The sequence below is a fragment of the Lasioglossum baleicum genome, chromosome 13 (assembly GCF_051020765.1).
Source record: "Lasioglossum baleicum chromosome 13, iyLasBale1, whole genome shotgun sequence".
Classification (NCBI taxonomy): domain Eukaryota; kingdom Metazoa; phylum Arthropoda; class Insecta; order Hymenoptera; family Halictidae; genus Lasioglossum; species Lasioglossum baleicum.
In genome coordinates this window covers 15,838,449-15,857,571 of record NC_134941.1, presented here as the reverse complement: position 1 = coordinate 15,857,571, position 19,123 = coordinate 15,838,449, and the positions used below count along the sequence as shown (strand labels likewise).

Genomic DNA, 19,123 nt, shown 5'->3' with positions numbered 1-19,123 from the left:
CGCTTATAGGATTAATCTTGTTCCGTTTATTTTGCGCGGTGAATACATACATACGAATGAATACATGCCTATGAATATTTGAGGATAGTCGATATCACAGCTGGCGATGGCTGAAGATGTTTTGACGCGAGCTTTTTCTCTTCCTAGTGCTTCATCTGACTCCTCGGAGCTTACGCGCGCGGTAATCCGTTTAAAATCAAAAAGTCCGTTATTCGGGCGACTGTGAAATAACATACGGCTTTAACTCCGTTGTTCTCCTCGGATCTAAAACTGCCTGCGCGTTCACTGCGTTCATTTCACGAGAAATAAGGATGAAATAAAAATTGATATTTCTTTCGTTAATCATTGTAACGATTTAAAAATAGAATAACAGAATAACAAGCAGGTTCGAAAAAGACAACGACCTGTTTAAAGCCGAAGATTAATGACGATGTAGGAAACGATTATTATTCCCGTGTGTATATTGTGTATGTTATGGCAGTACGAGCGTTCTCGCTGACTGTCGCGTCGCGTCGTGACTCGTGACATTGTTTTTCGGGGAGGGAGAATACGATTGTCTCGTCCTCGGGCGTTCCTACTCGCGTACTGCGGCTTTCCCACGGTGAAAATCTGTTATTTTCGCAAGTGAGCCCTGTCGTAGAACCAGGAACGGCTTGCGCAACAGATTTTCGTTTCGCGTAACGTCGAAATGGAATTGACGAAGCCAGACGAGCTTGCGCATCGAATCATTGAACGTTGAAAATCAGAGGATCGATCTCCGGTCGACGCGACGTGTGTACACTTACATATATACATATGTATGTAGTATGTACGTATACACAATATGGCAAACCTCGTTTGTTACTTTCGAACGAGAGGCGAGAACGATCGCGCACGCGATCTACGAGAGAGCTCTTTATTTAATTACGCTGCCGCCGATCGGAGCAACGATCATTTTCACCAGCGTAAAGCAACTCGCAAAATTTCTCATGTGCTCCTGCTCTAATTCACGGATTGTCCTGCGTCACACGATATACACGATACATATGGAGACAGGCAGTTAGTTACCTAACGTATGTATTTTCTTTTTACGTAACAACGCCGAGGAAGAACAGGAGGTAGTCAATTGGAAAACAAACACTGCTGGTTAAAGGATCTATCATTTCTTCGACTATAATTGTCGCTGAACGAAGTAGATTATCCCACACAAGCTTCGAATTAAATGGAACAATCCGGCGAGAATAAACATTGGCTCTATGAATCATTGTCCTCGCGAGTCTGTAATTTCCGGTACATATACATTATACATAGTATAAGGGTGATTCTGGGAATTCGGATAAGTACCTTACCAAAAGCCTATTATGTGTGTGTAATAGGATTTTCAATCATTCTGCTGTACCAAAAGAAAGCATACGAATTTTCTTTTACATTGCAATCTTAAATGTGAAACTATTAACTATATGTATTAGATCACGTTATTGAGTGACTTTTGTTAATTCACAATGAAAATTCCTCTTGCTATTGAAGGTTCCATTAAACTGTTTAGCCGCGTACCACAGATTTTTCAAAATTATGCAATAATCACAAAAATGATGGAGGAAAAAATCATATCTCGTAAGTCGTAACACGTTCCAACCTCCTATCATCTTATTTTTCACGTGGATACACCGATGCACCCGGCAGGTGCAACGGCACTTTATTCTCTTTAATGCAACCCAATTTTTTTGTTAAACCAAGCGATCCCCTGGTAAACACGGCATTGATTCCTACAATTCATATCGAGAGTCGTTTGTGTGTGTGTGTGTGTGTGTGTGGATAGTCTTCTTGATACACACTATTCTTCTAGTAAAGCACGTTTCTGACACAAAATGTCAATGATGACATTTCCGACTTGCCAAGTCGAAAATTGAACCTTTCAGCTTTATTTGGAACAACGAGATCGAGATCGATTAGGCTCCGATTGAACTTGGAGAAAGTCGAGGATTCTGTGGGAAAACGGTGTCCGCTGGTTTGTGTAGCAGCGTGTACTTGTTTAGAATGCCAGTTGGAGAGCTCCAGAAATTTGTTTCGGAGCTGTTAAAGGATGCGCAGGGTATGTATGTATGTATATATATGTATGTATGTAGTTGGTAAATGACAGCAGGCGCGAGTTTCGCCGCCCAAATGATTCAATTCAGCAATGAAGCCAGCATACAAGCATACAGCGACACTCGGCCGACGAAAACACTCGGTGTACCTTGAACGCGTACTCGTCATCGAGTTACATCATTAATCGCGAATCCAATAATAGACGATAAGGAATGGGATACGGTCAGCATTGTTGTGCGCGACCTGGTAGCAGCCGATACTACAAACTAATTCGTCCGACAATCGCCACGTGATAGCGACGTATTCAATATTTCTACGAGCCGCAAGAATAGAGAATCGCGAAGAATCGATTTCCTGCTGATTTGCTGGAAAGTAAACGCGATAGTATACTCGCGGAAATGAAAAACAGCCTTGATACTCGGCCGCATTGCTTCTGCGACTTGGACGGCTCGCATATACACTACCGCGGATATTAGTCATCCTTATGTATACCTATATTTCTAATTGTAAGATCCTAGCAATTAGTATGAAATCGGTCCGTTTATGAGTAATCTTCTGGTAATCAGATGCGGAGTCATTTTATACGTATACGCATATATGTTCGGTATATGTATGATATACATATAAGTTCGAATCAATTTTACTGTCTATTAAATCACAAAAAGATCCAGCATTGTTTATGAAACCGCAGGAATAAATGATTTTTATTCTGTTTCCAGTAACATTGCAACGACGGAAGACGACAGAATATGCAGAAAATGGTTCTGAAAAGCATACATAAGACCGCTGACCATTTCTGCGAAGATGATCGAGGTGGATTAAAGTCGTTCCTTTGTTTATTTGAACGCCAGTTGAAAAGGAATAAAATTAAAATGCCAGCTATAGAAGCCAGTGTCACAATTCTCACGTTAATACTGGCTTCACGGCCGCCGCCGCTTTAGCAACATAATTAAACGAGCGGCAAAGTCTTTAGTAGCCGAGCATAGAGGTTCCTGCGGTAGCTCGGTCGATAATGCGTTTAATGTGTCGCAAATGCGTTTCCGGGCGTAGACAATACGTCGCCCTTAGCTGTGTCACGATGCGTGACGCGTGTCCGAATGATTGCAACACCATCGTCGAGGTTCAAATGTCGCACAATCGAAAACGAAAGTGGGACACAGTGGGAGAGGTTTTCTGAATGTATGTTTTCTATTAAATTTTATAATTAACTATATTATTAATTTTTTAAAAATTATAATATTTAATTTAAAGTTTATCCCTACGTTCCTTTCCAACTCCAACCCGCCCGCCGCGCGCTACACTCACCATGCAGCGTACGTTAAACCGTACGTGGACCGTGGATCTGTTAAATATTCAATGAAATTGTGTTATTCAAGGGCTAAAAAAATTGGTGGGTGTATACTGGAGAATCCTCTGTGTGTCTGTATTGTAGAATAAAGATAATTTATTCATGCAAAATGAATGGATATTGGATATTCATTACAGCAGCAAATGATTCGTGCCGCTTTTCCCCCATAAGACGCAATCAGTTAATTCCGGCACGAATCATTCGCTGCTGTAATGAATATCCAATATTTTAAATTATCTTTATTGTACAATACAGACACAGAGGATTCTCCAGTATACACCCACCAATCTCGTCGGTGCATTGGGTGTCAGGTCTATTCCTATATCTCGTCGGTGTCGGTGGGGCATCACTTCGTCGGTGTCACTGGCACACACAGACCAACTGACCAACAGTCGGTGTGATAGAACCATAGAATATCTCTGATCTATAAAATCAGTACAATAAATATAGTTGAACAGAGCTGAACAGAGCTCGATTAAACATTTATTTTCCTCAGAACTTGACAGAACAATAAATAGCGTAAATTTAATAGTGAAATGCTTCAAGACGGTAAACAAATTTTCGCTACATCACCTGGAATCTCTCAAGTTTCCCGCTGAACGTGAATCAATTATTTACAAAAATGCATACGATTAAGTGCAGATTTTCAAAAATCGTGTGTATTTTCTGCAATCTTTATTCAATGAAAATATTTTCGAGCTGATCTTCTCCGATTGGAAAATTTGGAAAAGCGTATTCTCTCTGGTGACGCGTTGGTGTTGGTGCTGCCACCCCTTATTGACGCAACCACCGACGAGTATTTTATCCGTTGTGATCCGCTGTGTGATCGTGAAAGAAGCATTGTGTACTTACTGCGTTTTAGGAATACAATTTGTATTAACGACCTTATTGTCAGTTCGTTCTCTCTCTCAGATATTAATCGTCGTCGTTACCACGAAACCATGTTGCGTGTCGGAGTTAGGACTGTCCGTAACGTTTTGGGAAACAGAGCTTTTGCAAACGCCCCGGCTCAAGCACAAACAGATACGACAGCTTTTAAAGTTCAAGATCCAAAAGATTTTGACGATCGGGTGAAGAAATCAAAGGTTCCCGTGATCATTGACTTTTTCGCGACGTACGTCTCAACATCTTTGTCCTTGTCGTCAGCTTATTTCTGTATAGAAGATAACCTCTAATTTGTGCAACCGTTGTTGCAGATGGTGCAATCCGTGTCGTATGCTCACACCACGCATAGAATCAGTCATCGCTGAGAAACAGGGAAAAGTTTTGTTAGCGAAAGTTGATATCGACGAGAACAGCGACTTGGCTTTGGACTACGAGGTTAGTATTCGCGGTTTGAAGGGTAAACAATGCGATGCGTAAAGTCTTTAATAGGGGGTAGACTCGTTCTTTCCAGAATTTCAAGGCTGTGGGATGCGCTTTCTCATTTCTCGATAATGTAAAGATGCGAGTTTTTCAGTAGTCGAAAGCACTGGATAAAAAAGATCAATCTAGGCGACGATCGCCCTGAAAAGTCCTATTTTTACGTTTACAGGACATAATTTGCATCCACATCTTTGATCATTATCGAGAAGCGAGAACGAGCATCCCGAACCCTCGCAGTCCTGAAAACGAGCTTATCTCTCTACCTCCTTGACTCAAATTTAACAAATGTGAAATACATACCGTTTTGATAATATCTGTGTATAGATGTATATCGCAAAGATTTCTATTTGTACACAGGTTGGCTCTGTACCAGTATTAATCGCTATGAAGGATGGAAAGGTTTTAGATCGAATCGTTGGTCTTCAAGATGTAGATAAGCTTAAACAATTTGTAGAGAAGTATACGGAGTAATGTAATTTTAATTATGATCGCGATTGAAATATCTTGTAGTTAACGAGATGCTTGTATAATTCTATGTACAAGGATATTTCCCTGTTAAAAAGAGTACAAAGCGGAACTTTTCAACAGTGTGCGTAGCCTTTAACTTTATAAAACTGTTATCATTTATAGGAAACTATTGAAATTGTTAAATAAAATCTTGTACATGTAATAAACTGATAAATTTTATTATTTACAAATACTTAATACACAGTACTATACATGTACAACAAAATTTATGAGTTTCAAATGGTAAGATGATGTCATATATCGCACGGCGAGAGATAAAAAGAACAACTACAAATTTATACACATGATACGATTAAAAATGATTCGGAAATGTAACATTCAACATTTAATTTTGCTAGTACATCTAATGATCATTAATGAATGCAAAGTACAAAAAATGATCTGACACTTCTTTTTAGTATGTTCTCTCCGAGCTAATTATGTTTCGGTGGGTAAAGCTTGTAAAAGCTGTCTCGCCCTTTGATAAGCAACAGTCTCCATTTCATCTTTGTTCTCCTCGTTCTCCTCTATTTTCTTTATAACGTCCATTCCCTTTTTTAGAAGCTGTTCCCTTGCCATTCCTTTACAACCCTCGAAATATTCTAAAACTGTAGGGAATATGTCATCTGGAATGCAAGTTTCATCTAGCAAGTTATCTATTAACCATATTTGTCTGAGCTTCTCGAATTTCCATTCGCTTCTCGCATGTTTCCACTGAAAAAGATCGAAATACCGATCAAAAAAATATAGTCCTGGATTCGTGTGTGACGTTTAGAATTTATTATAAGACCTTCGAAACATATGTCAGTCCCTTCTTCATAGCATCCAGTCTATGAGCCTCTCTCTTTTCATTTTCTTTCTTCTCAGCCTTTTCCCTTTTCAACTGCCTCTTCGAAGGTTGCTTCGGCTTCTTTACTTCGCTTTCCACGGCTTCTATATTATCTGGATCGCTCTCCACATTCGTAACACCACTGAAATAAAAGAGATTACAGGAAAATTCCAGCAGCTCGAAGCCTCGAACCACGACAATATAGACAAGAAAACACTTTACGCCGATCTCTGATGTTTTTTAGGGAAGACTACTTCGTCGTTCGATTCCTGTTCATTCTTATTTGTTTGCGCAGCAACAAAATGATTTTCTTCCCCATCATTTTCCTCGTTATTGGTGCCGTTATGGCTGCTATTTGACTTTTGTTTTCTTTTCCTTCTTCTTCTCTGTATTACTTTCTGCTCGTTACTTTCTTGTTGTATTTGGTGGTCGACATTGTTGTCTGATGCATCTGAAACAGAATTTCATTTCTTCATTCCATAAAATATTAACCGGAAGATCTTTTTTTCTGTTTTTTAAGATCGAGTATTAAACATAACGTTACCGAGATCTAATTTGACAAACAGTTCGAGATAGCGTTTATGTCATTCGCGCAACACATGAGATCGAAAATGATTAATTATAAACGAAAATTCGCTAGATAGTCACCTTCCAATTTATCTTTTTTCTTATTCCTTTTTCGTAACTTTGGATTTTTAACCTCAACTTCTGACGTGCCATCAGATCCCATCGCATGCACGTTTCAATTATTTCTTTCGTGTGTAAGTAAGAACCGAATGACGAGCAGTTTGCTGCGTTTCGGTAAAATTTTTCAAGCTGTTATTTCGTAAGAATCGAATAACATGCATAAGAAAATATACAGAATTTTTATCCACTTCTAAAATTGATTATCGCCGCAAGTACATGTGCATGCTCTCGAACCTGCGTGATCACCTGTGATACAGAAGAAACAAGAATAACAGCAACAGCTTTCAGACCAGGATCAAAATGAATTTTTTGTTTATAAAAAAGCATAGACGCGATACGGCTGTTATTTAATTGTAAAAATAATTTATCGCAAAATAGAATTAAGTATACTTATATATATATATATATATATATATATATATATATATATATATATAGATTTAAATAGATGTATACAGTATACAGACTATATACATAGACATGTTTATATTACGTGAGAGCAGACAGTTTTTCATCATTGCGAGTATACCAGAGTATACGTGGGTATACGTCGCGCAACGTCGCGAGACTGTAAAAATCAGTGTAAATAAACTCACATTATTTAAAAAATGTTACGTATAAAAATAATTGAAGCTGCATTACGGCCTAAATGTGTTACGTCGCTGATAAAAAGGTACATTTACTGAAATGCGTAACGATTCGATGTTTCATCAAATTTGATATCGTTCAAGTTATATGAGCCGCAATAAGTATTTTGTTTTTAAATTTAATAAACACATATTTACACTCTGACTCACGAAAGTATTTGAACGCACTTGAAAATTTAAAACAGTATAACTTTAGAGAAGAATTGATTTACCAAATGACATGCAAAAAAGATTTTGAAAAAATTGCGACAAGTATATGTATATCTGTGGTTGCAAGGAAAACGCCGCATGTCACAATTTCAAGAAATTCGAGTTCACGCATTAATTTAAGCTTTATAGCATAGGATTTACGTATTTACCAGACAAGAAACTCGTGGAAGCAAATTCGAAAGGCTCGGAAAATAATGCAATCAATCCAACCGCAATGTCCTACGTATGTCAAAGCATTAGTGATGAAAACTTGAAACGGCAATATCTCAACCACGGATATATTCTGACAAATACGATATGTATTATATTATTTTTGTTACGTCATTGGAGAATTGACTAAATATTTTGTTAGATGCGCGATGTCTAATTTGGGTAGCAGCTCCAAACGTAATACCAATAACATAAACGACAACGACGACGAAGATGAACTTAACAAACCCATCAAATACTCAACATCTAAAGCAGCCACATGGCCTGCGAATGGTTTGACGTTCGACAAGCCGCAATACCAAGGAATAATTATATCGATAAGTTTAGCTATTTTCCTCGGTTATTTCTTAATACTTCGAGAGGAGAATGATATCGACGAGAAAATGACTACTAGTATGGATCCAGAAGTGCGAGAGTTTCTTTACGGTATCAAGAAACAACAGGAAAAATCTAGAATCGAATATATGAAAACTGTATAGAAAATATACGTTTAGTACACTATACATATATATAGAAAGGCATGTTTATTGTATTATAAAAATTGTAAATACATAATTACAAAGGGTATAACAGTTCACCCCATAATATATTGTTTACAATCTTATTCCATTCGATGGGTGGATGTTGCTCGATCGTATCTGGCATACATTTGTTCCATGTGTGCTGCCATGGTGCTGTGACCATCGTCATCGTTAATATAATTGGTCCATCAGCACGATGAGAATGTAATTTAATATTGACGATACCTTGAACGGAAAGAATTGTTACTAAAATAGAGCAACGCGACAGGCCAGTCTATATAAATTGTTTCACTTACTGCGCGTACTATAGGACTGCAGAAACCATTTAAAAAATGTGTATACTGGCATAACTTGAAGATAAAATTTCAGTCTAGTTAGGAAACCTCCGAACCCGATCAATGCTAACCTGAGCTGTGTAATCAATCGTTATATACGTATAGGCATAGGCTATCGATGATCGAGTTGAAATGTTAGGTATCTCGTTTATGTACCGTAGTGAAAACTGCATAATACACCCACGTCGTTGGCATAAGGAACAAAAGTATCGTGAACAACAGTGTACCGACGAACAATTGATCCGGCTGATACTGACAGGAGTCTACTCTCTCTCGTAGCGGATTCTTTTTCTTACCTAAAAATAATCGGACTAATCCTGTGATGCCCTTTAATTCAATGTTGAAGAGCCTAACACGCAAAAACCCACATAGTTAATCGTCCACTCGAATATCTCTTAATTGCTGTATATACTGTATTTGATTACCTTGTCGCATACACATAAATGCAATATGCATGAAAGCTGACAAGAGCTAGAAGGTCCGCAGCTATCGCTATTTGAAATGTAACCCCCAATCTTCCAAGTAGTACTAACACTTTGAAAGCAAAATCCATTAAAGGTTTCATAAATATCAGGAATGTCCACCATAAGTGTATATGATAGAGAAAAAATTTTCCAAGCATATTATTCAGGGCATGATTTAACTTTAATCCAGCCGGTGCGCCCATCAACCAGTTAATTAAATCTTTAAGTAGCGTGACAACTTTCTGTAAGAAATTCGATACACAGAGTTCAACATATCGATCAACGATGTGTTCTATTGTTACACACACACACACACACAGCTACAGTTAACTTTTCGAACTTGCCTCTGCATTATTCAAAAGAATTTGAGATGGGAATGTATGCTCCAAATAGTGCAACAACAATTGCAATATAAATATTCCTAATAACATATCTATTATCAATGCGAACACGTAATTGCCAGTTTTCAGTGTAAACCTCTTATTTTTTATCACTGCGATTAACATCCATTTAACATTCTCCAACCATCCGTGAATGTGTAAACCGAGGAAAGAGTATTTAAAAATTGGTAACAATTTATTTGTTATTTTATTCAGAAGAAGAACTGGATAAAAATACAGAAACATATGATAGACCAACAGAGTTTCCTTTACGTAAGTCAATTTCCCTTTCTTTTGTTGTAATTCTCCTTCCACTTGTTTATTCTGTACAATTTTCATTAGTTCATAGAAATGATCTCCGGATGCCGATTTCTGTTCAAACAATTCTGTTTCTCTGAGAGCTGTTTGATCGTATATAATAATAACTGTATGGCAATTTAGGGTTGAAATCTTTTTATTGTTTATGGTAATACTCTTTATACCGTAATCGTAATTATCTTCTTTCAAAGCACCGGAGCGTAAAAATGTATGAATCCAGTTTACATATTTCTTATCTGTGTATCCATGTTTCTGTTCTATTCCGGAATAGTATCCGATAATGTTGGTGCTGCATTTTATCGTTTCTAAATTCTCTATTTTACTTATCCCGATAACATAGAATTTCTTTGCTCCGGTAGTTTCGTCGTACAGTACTTTGCCGAACAGGTAGCCTGGCTTTTCTTTGCAGAGTTTGTTCGGTAGAAAAATCAATAGACTCTTCATGTTATTTCTTTATCCGATCGCAGTCTATTCAACATACAATTCGATGAGATTTACCAATATTTTCCTTATAGTAATTTTTACCATTACAAAACACATATACATGAATAGTACATGTAAATCTCAGCTGCCTGAAGACACACTACTGATAAGCTATTAGTTTCATACGCATGGTAATACAGCATAAAACCTGTGTGTAAGACAACAGTTCTTTTATTACAAACAATAAAATCACAATCAAAATACAAACTTACTTCAAATCAAATTATTTCTCACATTTGACTGTACAAATAATTCTTGATAGAAAACGGTGGTTCGGTCATTTTTCGACAAATTTATTCCCCATTCGCTGAATGAACTACATGTAAGTATACTTGGCAATATTTCGCAACGATTCCCGCTGATATTCACTGATATATCCAATGTTGTTTTGTCAAGCGATCAGCTGTTTCCACTTCATGCTTCTTGGATCTGGAAGGAGGATATGATAGACTGCGCGGCTGCGCATTTTTTTAGATGCGCCTGCACAGTTTTTTTTTTAGATGCGCCTGCGCAGTTTTTGTTTAGATGCGCCTGCACAGTTTTTTTTTAGATGCGCCTGCGATATTATAGACCAGTGCTTCCCAACCTTTTTATCGTCGCGGACCGGTCAACGTTTGATAATTTTACCGCGGCTCGCTGAAGGGGGGGGGGGGGGAGAGGGACGTTGATTGTTTATATTTCAGATTGTTCTGATTTAATAATTTTAATTTAATTGTATTTAATATTCCTTGGGCGGACCGCTACCATTTGATCCACGGACCAGTACCGGTCCGCGGACCGGGGGTTGGGGACCACTGTTATAGACCACTATAGACATATATTATTGACATATTATGTCATGCATATACAGGGTGTCCCAGAGCAAGTGTAGCTCCCGGAAATGGGAGGTTCCTTGGGTCATTTGAAGCGACATTTTCCTTTGCAAAAATGGAAAACGGCGATACGCCGTGACATCGCGCGGCGGCCCAGGGCGCGCTCTGATTGGTCCGTGTTTTTCGTTAATAACTCCTAAACAAAGCCGCAGACGCCATTTTTGCAAAGGAAAATGTCGCTTCAAATGACCCAAGGAACACCCAAGGAACCTCGGAACCTCCCATTTCCGGGACTTACACTTGGTCTGGGACACCCTGTATAGAAAATATAACTAGAAAGTATAACCATAAACTAAATACTAATCACACAGCCACGGTGCATTATACAGGTGTGCCGACTTCCCTCAAGAAACTGAGGCAGATGAGTCGTAATTCTCTGGCCGCCGCAAGACGGCGCATGGTCCCAGGTACTGTACATGTGCGAATGAGATTGCGCTCATGCGCTGCTGAATACACACAATCACACTCATTCGCACACGTACGGTTCCTGGAACCATGCGCCGTCTGGCGGCGGCCAGAGAATTACGACTCATCTGCCTCCAAATTTCAGCATTACAGAGATGCTAAGTCGGCACACCTGTATAATGCACCGTGCACACAGCACAACCACTCACGATGGTAAACAACAGCTGAATTCTCGTTCCGTGCGCAATCCATTTTGTGTCCAATTCTACATGTGCGCAATTCGTATCCTATGGTGTGCAATCCCGCTGTGCACCACTGTGCACCAAACAGCCGCGTGTGCGCAAAAGAGTTGTGTCCAATTTAGCGTGCTCCATCGTCTTGTGCGCCATCGAAGGCCTCTCCAGGCCTCTCTTGATTTAGTACAATTTGGTACCAGAATCCATCGCATGATGCTGACACATGTCAGCTATATATATATATATCTACTTCTGGCTCTGGCCACCTGGCCACTCTCCAGTGTGGCCAGATTCATGTTGAAACCGCAACATCTTTTCCCCCTCCAGGCTCTCCACCTTATTCCCTTCCACTATCCTATTCCACCGTTCAGTCTCTATCGCGCACGCGCAACGTGTCTTCCATTCGCCTCGCAACTCGCAACATCTCGCAACGTGTCACATATATTACTCTGGTCATCAGAGAGGGGGTACCGGGGGCGGCCCCGATTCCTTTTCGATTACCCCTGTCTGGACACACTGCCACTCTCTGATATGAAAATACAGGTGGCTCAATAGAGAACCACGAAAAACCCGGCTAATTGGGTACATACTTTTAATTAAATAAGCATCGGCTCGACCGGCCAGATCGACTAAATGAAGAAAGTGTGATGAGGTTGTAAAGCGCGGCGATATTCTCGTCCCTTAATTTCCTTTTGGTTAGCTCACGGATAATGTTGAAGGAAGAGCTGGAAACAAGCACGCCAAGAAATGCTGATAACTCGCACACGATTACACCGGACTCAGGAAGTAACGACGTGGTGGCCAAGGAGTCGAACCAAAGGCTTGCGATAGAAGAAAGGCTGGCCAGCAAAATGTTCTCCTACGCCAGGGAAATCTGTTTTTTCCTCGCGGTCACCTTCACCGCCTTGACCGCCTTGCACAGCTCGTAAGTTTTAGGTTATGTTTAATCATTACATCGCCAATCTTTATGTATTTACGGTATAGACAATATTGGAGAATACCAAGAAATCTAATAGGATTTTTACTTAATTTTTGCGCTGTAGCGAATTTCCGGGACTTGGACTCTGTTGAAATTAATTATAAAAATTGGAATTTACGTAGAGTTATCGGTTCGTTAATTAGTTTCCGCGACGACCAGTCGCGCGGTTGGCATCAGATTCGCAAATGTGGTTTTTGTATTTTGTATTTTTTTATGTCTAGATCACCGAAGGTGTCGAAACCACCTATAGCCAAGCCATTTTTTAATCATAGTTCAATTGTGCTAGATTTTTATAAAGGTCATATGGGAGCAGTGATAGAGAGGGTTCGAGAAGCAGATTTTAGTTTTGTCATGTACTATGCCCCGTGGGATGCCGAGAGTCAAGCGGTACGTCCAGAGTTTGAGAGAGTTGCTCGGTACTATGATTCACAGGTATGTATCGACGATAGTATCGAAGACATCGCAGGAATAAAGTAATCATTATCGTTGTCGTACTTCAGGTATTCTTCGCTGCTATTAATTGCTGGCATCCAAGCTCAGAATGTAGAGCACAGTATAAAATTCAAAGATATCCGCTCTTGATGCTCTATCCGTCGAGAGAATCTGGTATACAGTACAAAGGCATTCGTACTTGGCAGTACATGATTCGTTTTCTTAACGCAGCAATGAATCCAATAGTTAGGGTGACCCATCCGGATCAGCTGATGGAATTGCTTGTTAATTATGACGTAAGTATTATATAGACAACAAGTGATTAATCGTTCTATATTTTATTTTACACGGTACATGTAATCACTTCTATTCGCGCTATTGCAGGCTGTGGTAGTAGGATATTTTAATTTTACGAGATTAGATAGAACTCCTGGTTACAAAGAATTTCACAAGACTGCTATTAGCGTTTTAGAGGATGATCCTAACAGAGAATTGGTATTTGCTATTGTTACCAGTGCGTTGGCCAGCCAAAGGGATCATAAGGTTTATAAATTTCCATCCGCAGATTTGATGATGTGGAACGAGTCTCTTGTAAGTAGAGGAAAAAATGTTTCGACAATGAAATCTATGTGAATACGCGATACATAAAGCAGAAACGTTTGCATATATAGGATGATTAAATGAGTTTGAGAATTCAAATGTTTTAGAGGTATCCGGAAGACTCTGAATGGACATCCGAAAATATATTAGGTTGGATTAGGAGCTCCACTCACCATCCGGCGCTATGGCTACAGCCTCCCGGGGTAAAAGCACTGACTTTAGCGCCATATTTGAAAGAGGGACCTATACTTTTCCTCTTCACACCTCGTAATCCTTTACATCTTGAAAATTACAATTACAATTTGGTGAGTAATAATTATAGCAAAGATTCCCCTATCATCTCGGAAGATGTATTATTTTATACAAGTTTATCGCGATATTTCAGATTAGAGAAGTCGGGCTTCAGTATTTTAACTGTGCGGACAACCTTTTGGCTAAAGATATCTTCGTCCGGCTCGGTTTTAATCGCCGCACTGCTATTAACAGGTACTCCGAGAGAAACAGAGAATGCGCGAAGATCCTGAAGGAGAACAGAAATCAATCGAACGAGTCGGATGTTAATGTTTCAACGTTGCAACAACGATGGATCAACGATAGTTGTTGTGCTAATGTTGTAATGAATAAATGTTCTTCGTGTATAAAAACCGCGGAAAGGGAAACATCCGTTTGTAGACTCGACTCGGATAAACAACTAGGTCACGTGTGTAAAGGGGCGGATATTTTTAAAGTTTCTACCGTCGAGGATCTACACGACGAGGATCAACATGATGATGTTTGCTGCAAGAAAGCTCGTCCATCTGCGAAGCTACTACTACTACAGCAAAGACTAAAATTTAAAAGGTATAAGAAACGGATTTGTGCGACGGATGATATCGATCTGTTGTTACTGGTTTTATTTTCATTTCATTTGTTCAGTCAGAGACAGAAGGCGTCGTCATTCGCTGGGAACGAATACGACGCTCAATCTGCGGACGCCGTCAGGCAAAATAATTTAAAACAGGAGTGTAAAAGGTGGATAACCGCGAACAAATATCATCAGCCTATATTTTCACACGATGATGATTACCACCCAGACCAACCTGATGTAAATTTGATTTCGGCGTGCAAGATGAATACGTCTCTAGGCCTGATAGCACTCGATAGTTTGCACTACTTCCATTTCGCCGAGGCTCTTGGAATAGACGTTCTGAAACGAAAAGATAAGACTGCTGTCGTCATATTAGATGCCGCTGTAAGTCCAGCTTCTCTGTGCTGTTTTTTTCTTTCTTTTTCTTCTTATCATTTTTCCGTTTTTTACAACTTATTTCGTTTTCAGCATGAGAGTCAATATGTCCTGCGAGACGATTTTAATCGGTACACACTTGTACAACTTATAAATAATTATACTCAAGGTTTTCTACAAAGAACTCTGCGCTCGAGTAACTCGAGGCGTTACGCCCAGAAGTTCAAAAGCAATGTTACTTGCGAAACGAAAGACTCGCAGAGTATCTGTATACCGGAGTTGACAACGGAAACCTTCTTAGACACGATTTTAGATCCAACCAAGGTAACCCCAATTAGATCGACATAATTAACACACAATGGTACGAGGTAAAATCGTAATTAGAACATTTATTAAATCCTAATGATCTTTACACGCAGGATGTGATTGTGATGTACCATTCTCCTTATTGTGCATTTTGTAGCGCGATTTCATATACATATTTAACAGTGGCTCATTATCTACGTAAAATGGATCATCTTCTATTCGTCAGGGTTGACGGTGATAACAATGATTTACCGTGGGAGTATAATATAAATCGATTCCCATCCATTCTATTTTTTCCTGCCAAAAGGTAATTACATACAACGTAGCCAATTTAATCGAATTCTGCGCTCTATTCTATTATTCATTTTTATATTATTTTCAGAAAAGAGGATAGCACGATGTATCCATTTTCTCTGCCAATCACCATTCCTAATCTTGTTAACTTCGTCTTGGCGAATTTGGACGGGGACTCGCACGTCGAAGCTCTTGTAAATATTTGCGAGTCAGGAGCTGGCGAACAACCAGACACGTGCATTGCTCGAACACGTTGGCTGTGTTTAGATATCATTGAACGATTGCTCCGGGATTATCGAAAGTTTATCAGGCATATTAACTTACTGGAAAGGAAGAGCGCGAAAAACAAGAGGAAAATCATATTGTCAAAGCTGGCGCATATTAAAGACATACACTTGATGTTAGGCTCCACGAACGATCTCAGAAACGATCAACGTAAAGTGAAACTTATTAGGAAGAAATATAGGAAATATTATAGAAATATTAGGTTACAAGAGTTAGATAGTCAAATGACAAATAGCACACGAACGGAAAAGGCTATCCCACGGCGAAACATTTCTCAGAGGAAGACGATTAAAAGCGAATTGTGATACAAGTTTAACGATAGATATGTACAGTATACAATACCTCACGAAACGTTATTTCGTTATTTTGCAATGGTGAATAATCGAGTCCATTTCAAATGTACATATTTTCTGGAAATTAATGAGACTATTTTTTTCGACACTATCATCGTGCTGCTTTTGTAAGCGGTGTGACACGAAAGAGGTACGAAACTGGTACACTTTCATTTATCATTTTCAAACGGAACATTCCTTTTTGATACTCGGAATTGAATCTCCAAACATATTTCAATCGATATCGCGAACACTTGATGATAAGAATCAAATGCTTTCAGATGTTTACAATCAATTTATACTTTGAAAAAATTAGAAAAAGACTTTGTAAATTGTAAATCAACACGTCTTTTAGTTCCAGAACTTTTCTAAAGATTTACCGAGAAGAGTGTGTGTGTGCGTGTGTGTGTGCGCGCGCGTGCGTGTGTGTGTATTTATAGTTACTATTCTCACGAAGATATATAGTAACTGTGATTGATAAAACTATTTTTTCCAGTGCATCATGGTTCTATGCAGGGAGTGTACATATGGTAGAATTACTCATCTTTGATTAATATTCATGATGTCTAACGCCAGTACAGAGCAATGAAGCTCGGCTCAAAGAAACGGCATACGCGACGAGCCTTGATTCTTGACTCTTCAGATTTTTCGTTTCGTAAAATATTCAATATTTCAAGGCAGACTAAATTGTAATTATAGTTTCTTAAAAGCAGAGGTGGGCATTATTTGGAGAAACAAATATTTTACGTATTATTTAATATTTTAAATTTCATTTAATTTGCTTAAAGAATATTTCTAGAAATTCCTTTTTGTCGATCGTAGCTTACTATCGATAAACTTTTCATTAATGTTTTCTGCGCATGGGTTCAATCAAATTTTAACTAACAAGCAAATTAACTAATTAAATATTTCTATTTCAACAAAATTTCATCCAGAAAATAAAATATTTTACTTTTTGCATATTGTTACATAATACTCTGAGAAACCGCGTAAACATACAGTCTATTTAATCGTTAAGAAACGATTTACACTCGTTTAAAATTGAAATTTAAAATAAAAAGACGAAATACAAATATTTCCAATATTCTCCAAATAAAATACATTACTATATTGAAAAATTACTGCCTCGAATAAATTATTTTATTTTCAAAGATGCGATGCATACTTTCATATAAATAGGATTATTTATTACTTACTATTTGAAATTTGAAATACTATTTTCCCCAGCTCTTGCTTAAAAGGGAAGGTAACTATAAGTATTCAATTCTTGCCCAAGTACAATTCCACCTGGCACTCTGTGTGTGATTCGAACACGCATTTATGGAAATGTGTGTCGCGTGTACATTTATGTAAATATTGTTATAAATCATAATAATAAAAACTATATGTTGATATATGGAGGTATATGTATATATAAGCAACTTGATGATCGTTTAGTATTTAGTAAGAGAATAAAAAGAGGAAGAGCAGATGAGTGGCGTAAGCGTAAGGAATGGAAATGAAGCGCGATTTCAACAAAAATGTCAATATCGTTCTATAATTGATAGCGCATTGTATAAACATAAACAGTTAGGATATGACGCGTAATCCATGAACCGTTGTATCATAACCTTATACGTACGAAGATCGGATTAAACGCGTGATAAAATAGCGTGGGCCGAAAGTGGCCGATGGGTCGCGTAATCTTGCGTTAGTCATTCCCCCCGTTTGCCTGATTTATTTATGGGTTGGGCTACTTATTCGATGTAATGAAATTCCTAGTAAAATGACGCGTGATAAGAGAAACAGGTTTTCTTCCATCGATTCGTTTGTTGATTTGCGATTAACGCATGACATATTGGACCAATCAATGGTCAATTAAATTTTTTTATCATTTTCACGATACTACTCACCGCAGGACATCTCGTCGCGTCTCGTCTCGACGTAATTCCTGACAATTCCGTTTGTCCGATTCCGGACTAATAATACATTTGTCTCGCGTTACATCACGAGCAAAAGAATAGCATCATCTATCGAAATGATTCGCGACGGATCAGATTGATGAGATGAACTGATTTTGACTGATTTCATCCAGGAGATGGGAATCGTTGTTCTATCGTGTTAGCGGTAAATTTTCAATTGGCTTCATGTTTAAGGAATCCTCTTTATCCTGAATTCATCGAAAGTACAGTTACTGCATGCGGTTACCTTTTACAAGGTGCATATAGAAACGAGAAAGAAGTATCTGTTTAATCTGTTACGCGAATATAAATATATGTATATATATATAAGTGAAAAAACTGGAACGCGCATCATCAGTCTCCGCGATCGAAATGATCTGAAATGATCTGAATCGTTATCTAGGATTAGGATAGGATTAATTAGAAAACTTTAATTGGATTTCCTATGTTCTGGGTTTACAAGATACCGCGCGATAGCATCTCTTGCAGTTTTGGCGAGCTAAATTACATAACAAGTTGGTAACAGGAAAATCAGACGGTCCAGAAAAATGGTAGAAGAAAGATGGCGCGGTGTTTGATCGGGAATTGCGAAGACTCCGGTGGAATTGAGTACTCAAAACGTTATTGTTACTTTGCTAAAATATTTTAGACGAGATCTTAGTATATCTAACATTCGATTGTTATCAAAATGTAACATTGTCGCTTTATCGTAAAGAATTTTTTAATCGATAAATGTTCGACTAGATCCTCTGAAATCGTTGAAGGAAAATTATAATTGAGAATGTCATCAAATGAAACAGAGCTTCGATTATCAAGTTTTTATCGGTGTTTGTACAAGAAGGTTTATTG

The 19,123-nt window shown here is 38.4% G+C and overlaps 4 protein-coding genes across 6 annotated transcripts; 3 read left to right on the top strand and 1 right to left on the bottom strand.

Annotated features, from left to right (window-relative positions):
* Nucleotides 1–4,178: 4,178 nt before the first annotated feature.
* Nucleotides 4,179–5,454, top strand: LOC143215092 (thioredoxin, mitochondrial). The gene is made up of 3 exons (XM_076436872.1): nt 4,179–4,529; nt 4,612–4,735; nt 5,138–5,454. Exons 1-3 carry the CDS (start codon nt 4,357–4,359, stop codon nt 5,249–5,251), a joined length of 411 nt encoding a protein of 136 aa, XP_076292987.1. The 5' UTR covers nt 4,179–4,356; the 3' UTR covers nt 5,252–5,454.
* A 2-nt stretch (nt 5,455–5,456) lies between these two features.
* Nucleotides 5,457–12,060, bottom strand: Pig-q (phosphatidylinositol glycan anchor biosynthesis class Q). The gene is made up of 14 exons (XM_076437592.1): nt 11,858–12,060; nt 10,606–10,800; nt 9,535–10,519; nt 9,152–9,432; nt 8,883–9,075; nt 8,688–8,802; nt 8,430–8,616; nt 7,981–8,088; nt 7,038–7,143; nt 6,830–6,932; nt 6,661–6,666; nt 6,339–6,567; nt 6,078–6,258; nt 5,457–6,001 (listed from the first exon to the last, which is right to left on the bottom strand). Exons 3-14 carry the CDS (start codon nt 10,330–10,332, stop codon nt 5,726–5,728), a joined length of 2,583 nt encoding a protein of 860 aa, XP_076293707.1. The 5' UTR covers nt 10,333–10,519; nt 10,606–10,800; nt 11,858–12,060; the 3' UTR covers nt 5,457–5,725.
* On the top strand, nt 7,316–8,457 carry LOC143215093 (uncharacterized). The gene is made up of 2 exons (XM_076436873.1): nt 7,316–7,476; nt 8,013–8,457. Exons 1-2 carry the CDS (start codon nt 7,412–7,414, stop codon nt 8,347–8,349), a joined length of 402 nt encoding a protein of 133 aa, XP_076292988.1. The 5' UTR covers nt 7,316–7,411; the 3' UTR covers nt 8,350–8,457.
* Nucleotides 12,061–12,368: 308 nt separating the features above from the next.
* On the top strand, nt 12,369–18,334 carry LOC143215054 (thioredoxin domain-containing protein 11). Of its 3 annotated transcripts, none has more exons than XM_076436792.1 (10): nt 12,369–12,809; nt 13,085–13,295; nt 13,364–13,591; nt 13,680–13,886; nt 14,003–14,200; nt 14,281–14,735; nt 14,811–15,126; nt 15,211–15,441; nt 15,537–15,730; nt 15,806–18,334. In XM_076436792.1, the coding sequence occupies exons 1-10, from the start codon at nt 12,595–12,597 to the stop codon at nt 16,305–16,307; spliced, it is 2,757 nt and encodes a 918-aa protein (XP_076292907.1). In that variant the 5' UTR covers nt 12,369–12,594; the 3' UTR covers nt 16,308–18,334. The 3 variants fall into 3 exon arrangements, 2 of the variants coding, with proteins under 2 accessions (XP_076292907.1, XP_076292906.1); XR_013010284.1 differs by having other exon boundaries at nt 12,666–13,295; nt 15,806–16,485; nt 16,831–18,334; XM_076436791.1 differs by having other exon boundaries at nt 12,666–13,295.
* Nucleotides 18,335–19,123: the final 789 nt, after the last annotated feature.

What these genes read in the sequence shown, in the direction of transcription:
- LOC143215092 (XM_076436872.1), top strand. Translation starts at nt 4,357, where the DNA reads ATGTTGCGTGTCGGAGTTAGGACTGTCCGTAACGTTTTGGGAAACAGA. An exon ending in ATCATTGACTTTTTCGCGAC is followed by an intron (nt 4,530 to 4,611) that starts GTACGTCTCAAC and finishes CCGTTGTTGCAG; the next exon opens with ATGGTGCAATCCGTGTCGTA. An exon ending in ACTTGGCTTTGGACTACGAG is followed by an intron (nt 4,736 to 5,137) that starts GTTAGTATTCGC and finishes ATTTGTACACAG; the next exon opens with GTTGGCTCTGTACCAGTATT.
- LOC143215093 (XM_076436873.1), top strand. Translation starts at nt 7,412, where the DNA reads ATGTTACGTATAAAAATAATTGAAGCTGCATTACGGCCTAAATGTGTT. An exon ending in GTTACGTCGCTGATAAAAAG is followed by an intron (nt 7,477 to 8,012) that starts GTACATTTACTG and finishes ATATTTTGTTAG; the next exon opens with ATGCGCGATGTCTAATTTGG.
- Pig-q (XM_076437592.1), bottom strand. Translation starts at nt 10,332, where the DNA reads ATGAAGAGTCTATTGATTTTTCTACCGAACAAACTCTGCAAAGAAAAG. An exon ending in ATTATGCAGTTTTCACTACG is followed by an intron (nt 8,803 to 8,882) that starts GTACATAAACGA and finishes TTGATTACACAG; the next exon opens with CTCAGGTTAGCATTGATCGG. An exon ending in GACTGACATATGTTTCGAAG is followed by an intron (nt 6,002 to 6,077) that starts GTCTTATAATAA and finishes GATCTTTTTCAG; the next exon opens with TGGAAACATGCGAGAAGCGA.
- LOC143215054 (XM_076436791.1), top strand. Translation starts at nt 12,852, where the DNA reads ATGTATTTACGGTATAGACAATATTGGAGAATACCAAGAAATCTAATA. An exon ending in AATTGCTTGTTAATTATGAC is followed by an intron (nt 13,592 to 13,679) that starts GTAAGTATTATA and finishes GCGCTATTGCAG; the next exon opens with GCTGTGGTAGTAGGATATTT. An exon ending in CGATTTTAGATCCAACCAAG is followed by an intron (nt 15,442 to 15,536) that starts GTAACCCCAATT and finishes CTTTACACGCAG; the next exon opens with GATGTGATTGTGATGTACCA.